The sequence below is a fragment of the Oncorhynchus masou genome, unplaced genomic scaffold (genome assembly GCF_036934945.1).
Source record: "Oncorhynchus masou masou isolate Uvic2021 unplaced genomic scaffold, UVic_Omas_1.1 unplaced_scaffold_1336, whole genome shotgun sequence".
Taxonomy (NCBI): Eukaryota; Metazoa; Chordata; class Actinopteri; order Salmoniformes; family Salmonidae; genus Oncorhynchus; species Oncorhynchus masou.
Genome location: NW_027003239.1, coordinates 93,339 through 98,080, shown reverse-complemented (window position 1 = coordinate 98,080; position 4,742 = coordinate 93,339). Strand labels below are relative to the sequence as shown.

Here is a 4,742-nt window from a genome sequence, read left to right as displayed (position 1 = left end):
TCTGTTTCCATAAGAGTTGTGTGAAGTAGGTAGGATCTTATTCAAAATGATTCACAGCTGTAATGGCTGCCGAAGGTGCTTCCACCAAACATTAACTCTGGGCAGGGGGGGGGGTGAAGACATTTTTTATTTAATTTGGAACATTTTCTATAATTTTTATTTTACTTTTGAAGATGTGGAGTTGGTTGTGTAGATTGGTAGGAAAGAAATTCAATGTAATAAATGTTTCGATATGTTCAGGGCAGCAAAAAGTCAATGTGTAGACTTTTACTAGAAACTTTATATATCCATAACAAATTATATTTGAATACAGAATGGAACAAGACAACAAAGTACATACATCAATAATATGATCAATACAAACTACATATAACAACTATGTAAACAATAAAGTACTACATATAGCAGGTAAGTATTAAGTAGAACATCAAACATCAACAACTGACAACATCAGTAGTCCATCAACGTCCATTATCATTAGCCAAGATGGCCGCCTTCTGTCTTCAAGCATTTCTCCGAGGAGGAAGGGACAGGAAGTCTTGGTTACATTTGGCATAGTCTGCAGGATGTTAACTATTCCTCTGTCTTCCCTAATCCCTACCTTTTACACATTTACACATGGGCATAAACCTCTCCCATCTCAGCCAGCAGGGTGGTGTTGAAGGTGATCCTCTGTCTCTCTGCATGTGGCCATGAAGATCTTAACCTCTCCCATCTCAGCCAGCAGGGTGGTGTTGAAGGTGTTCTTGAAGTCCTCAGTGAATGCCAGGTCTGTGGGAAAACGGACCTTGTTGGCCCAGATCAGAGTGGTTCCTGGGAAATAAAATGAGTTGTTTTAAGGCTTTCATGTCTTACATTCGGGGATTTGTTGTACTTTAAAGTGTTCAATGAATCTATCAATGAATCAACTGTTCATCCAACAAATCAACCAAATAACCAACCAACCAATCAACGAATCAATAATTTAACAAATCAACCAATCAATCAATAAACCAATCAATAATTTAACAAATCAAACAATCAATCAATAAACGAATCAATAATTTAACCAATCAGTCAATCAACCAATCGGTCAATCAATCAACCTGGACGGCAGAAGTATCTCATGGTGAACAGCAGCTCTTCCAGGTAGTCATGGTGATACACCACGTCAGCCGCCAGCACGTAGTCATAGCGATAGACAGATCTAGGGTAGATGCGTTCCACGTCAGGACCCCAGGACAGAGCTGCAGCTTGGGGAGTGTTCCTACAACGCCCTCTTGTGTTACGGAGCAGGTTGGCTCTCAGGTTACCTATGATCTCTGGTAGGTCTGTAGCTGTGACCCAGGCACCTGGAGACAGGAAGCACTCTGTTATTCAACTAACAGACACACAGGTGGCCAGTACCAAATCAACCCCTAGCCACGAGTCGTCTAGTGCTGAGGACACTTCATGCAGATCTGAAAAGGTTGGATAGGTGTAAGTGGTATAGAATGCCGGGACCTCCTCCACCTTGATAGGACCTCCTCCACCTAGCTAGGACCTCCTCCACCTTGATAGGGCCTCCTCCACATTGATAGGACCTCCTCCACCTTGATAGGACCTCCTCCACCTAGCTAGGACCTCTTCCACCTTGATAGGGCCTCCTCCACCTTGATAGGACCTCCTCCACCTTGATAGGACCTCCTCCACCTTGATAGGACCTCCTCCACATTGATAGGGCCTCCTCCACCTTGATAGGACCTCCTCCACCTAGCTAGGACCTCCTCCACCTAGCTAGGACCTCCTCCACCTTGATAGGGCCTCCTCCACATTGATAGGACCTCCTCCACCTTGATAGGACCTCCTCCACATTGATAGGACCTCCTCCACCTAGCTAGGACCTCCTCCACCTTCATAGGACCTCCTCCACCTTGATAGGACCTCCTCCACCTTGATAGGACCTCCTCCACCTAGCTAGGATCTCCTCCACCTTCATAGGACCTCCTCCACCTTGCTAGGACCTCCTCCACCTTCATAGGACCTCCTCCACCTTGCTAGGACCTCCTCCACCTTCATAGGACCTCCTCCACCTTGCTAGGACCTCCTCCACCTTGATAGGACCTCCTCCACCTTGCTAGGAGCTCCTCCACCTTGATGGGACCTCCTCCACCTTGATAGGACCTCCTTCACCTTGATAGGACCTCCTCCACCTTGCTAGCCACCTTGGTAGGACCTCCTCCACCTTGCTAGCCACCTTGGTAGAACCTCCTCCACCTTGCTAGCCACCTTGGTAGGACCTCCTCCACCTTGCTAGCCGCCTTGATAGGACCTCCTCCACCTTGATAGGACCTCCTCCACCTTGATAGGACCTCCTCCACCTTGATAGGACCTCCTCCACCTTGATAGGACCTCCTCCACCTTGATAGGACCTCCTCCACCTTGATAGGGCCTCCTCCACCTTGCTAGGGCCTCCTCCACCTTGCTAGCCACCTTGATAGGCTAGGTAGAAATGTTGCCATATTACTTCACCTCTCTGATCTTCTCAGATGTACAATATGAGTAAATGTAATGTAATGTCCAGACTCACCTAGGAGTGTGGCTACAATAGACACTAGGCCAGGACCTGCTCCGAGCTCCAGCACTGCCTTGTCCACCAGGTTCAACTGCTCAACGTTGGTCTCTAGGTAGTGACACAGAGCCAACGCCTGCAGGCAACCAGAGTTACTTTTGAAACCATCATTATAGTTATTAGAACTTCATTAATCATCGTCCATCCATCCACACTGAAATATTTAACCAATCATCATCCTCCATCCACACTGAAAAAATTAACCAATCATCATCCTCCATCCACACTGTGACAAAATTAACCAATCATCATCCTCCATCCACACTGTGACAAAATTAACCAATCATCATCCTCCATCCACACTGTGACAAAATTAACCAATCATCATCCTCCATCCACACTGTGACAAAATTAACCAATCATCATCCTCCATCCACACTGTGACAAAATTAACCAATCATCATCCTCCATCCACACTGTGACAAAATTAACCAATCATCATCCTCCATCCACACTGTGACAAAATTAACCAATCATCATCCTCCATCCACACTGTGACAAAATTAACCAATCATCATCCTCCATCCATGAATGACTCACGGCTATCATTGTTATCTATGAATGTCATGTTAAATAGTAGACTAACTCACTGCTATCATTGTTATCTATGAATGTCATGTTAAATAGTAGACTGACTCACTGCTATCATTGTTATCTATGAATGTCATGTTAAATAGTAGACTGGCTCACTGCTATCATTGTTATCTATGAATGTCCTGTTAAATAGTAGACTAACTCACTGCTATCATTGTTATCTATGAATGTCATGTTAAATAGTAGACTGACTCACCGCTGGCCAGATGACAGCACCGTAAGAGTCCAAGGCCTCAAAGATGCTGATCTCCTCTCCTACGTAGCAAAACACCTCTTTACCAAACTTGGAGTAGGTAGTGGGGGCCCAGGCCTGCTCCTTCTGCTGCTGGGGTTCAGTCTCCTTGGCTTTGTCATCTGATTCCTCCTCACCGTCTATCACTGTTGTCTCGCTATTATCTTCCTCCTCTTCATCTTCCTCTTCATCTTCCTCCTCTTCATCTTCCTCCTCATCTGACTCCTCATCATCATCCTTCTCGTCCTCCTCATCTTTCTCCTCCTCTTGGTGAGGTGTGCGTAAAGGATCCATAGAAACCTGATAGATTACAATGTTACTTCCTCTGCACTGATATATAGTGTCGTAGCTGATATATAGTGTCGTAGCTGATATACAGTGTCGTAGCTGATGTCGCGGAGCTGATGTTGCGTTGATACCTTAGCTTCTAATGGTAACAGTCAGCCCTCTCTACAGGCTCAGTCTCTCCCTCACTTTGTAAACACAACGTCCAACACTTGAGTTTTATCTGCCCTCCCTAACTTCACCCCTGCCTTTCTTCACTCCTCCCTGCACCCTGTTTGGTAACAACATATTTTTTGCTGCTCACAGCCTGTCACAGGCTACGCACTGTAATGACACCCTGACCCCCCCCCCCCTCCCCCCTCTAGCCTCGACCATCCCCGTATGGACGACCTCACAGAGAACTATGTTGGACTAAATGCACCGTCAACCAAATAATGGAACGAACATCTCACCCAAAATAACATCTCAGTCAATACACTCCTCATATTCTTTCCTGCATTGAAAAATACAGCGTGAACGGCTATTATGCCTCTATTCTGGCTCTATTCTGACTCTATTATGCCTCTATTCTGGCTCTATTCTGCCTCTATTCTGCCTCTATTCTAGCTCTATTCTGGCTCTATTCTGGCTCTATTCTGGTTCTATTCTGGCTCTATTCTGGCTCTATTCTGGCTCTATTCTGGCTCTATTCTGCCTCTATTCTGGCTCTATTTTGACTCGTTTCTGGCTCTATTCTGGTTCTATTCTGGTTCTATTCTGGCTCTATTCTGGCTCTATTCTGCCTCTATTCTGCCTCTATTTTGACTCTATTTTGACTCTATTCTGGCTCTATTCTGGCTCTATTCTGGCTCTATTCTGCCTCTATTCTGGCTCTATTTTGACTCTATTCTGCCTCTATTCTGCCTCTATTCTGGCTCTATTCTGGTTCTATTCTGGCTCTATTCTGGCTCTATTCTGCCTCTATTCTGGCTCTATTCTGACTCTATTCTGGCTCTATTCTGGTTCTATTCTGGCTCTATTCTCGCTCTATTCTGGCTCTAT

The 4,742-nt window shown here is 45.4% G+C and overlaps 1 protein-coding gene across 2 annotated transcripts; it reads right to left on the bottom strand.

Annotated features, from left to right (window-relative positions):
• Positions 1 to 532: 532 nt before the first annotated feature.
• Positions 533 to 3,902, bottom strand: LOC135530408 (protein-lysine methyltransferase METTL21C-like). 2 transcript variants are annotated; one of them, XM_064958742.1, is made up of 5 exons: positions 3,836 to 3,902; positions 3,381 to 3,716; positions 2,549 to 2,666; positions 1,086 to 1,331; positions 533 to 813 (listed from the first exon to the last, which is right to left on the bottom strand). In XM_064958742.1, the coding sequence occupies exons 2-5, from the start codon at positions 3,708 to 3,710 to the stop codon at positions 641 to 643; spliced, it is 867 nt and encodes a 288-aa protein (XP_064814814.1). In that variant the 5' UTR covers positions 3,711 to 3,716; positions 3,836 to 3,902; the 3' UTR covers positions 533 to 640. The 2 variants fall into 2 exon arrangements, with proteins under 2 accessions (XP_064814814.1, XP_064814813.1); XM_064958741.1 differs by having other exon boundaries at positions 3,381 to 3,896.
• Positions 3,903 to 4,742: the final 840 nt, after the last annotated feature.

What these genes read in the sequence shown, in the direction of transcription:
- LOC135530408 (XM_064958742.1), bottom strand. Translation starts at nt 3,710, where the DNA reads ATGGATCCTTTACGCACACCTCACCAAGAGGAGGAGAAAGATGAGGAG. An exon ending in GTGCTGTCATCTGGCCAGCG is followed by an intron (nt 2,667 to 3,380) that starts GTGAGTCAGTCT and finishes GGTTGCCTGCAG; the next exon opens with GCGTTGGCTCTGTGTCACTA. An exon ending in GAGATACTTCTGCCGTCCAG is followed by an intron (nt 814 to 1,085) that starts GTTGATTGATTG and finishes TTTATTTCCCAG; the next exon opens with GAACCACTCTGATCTGGGCC.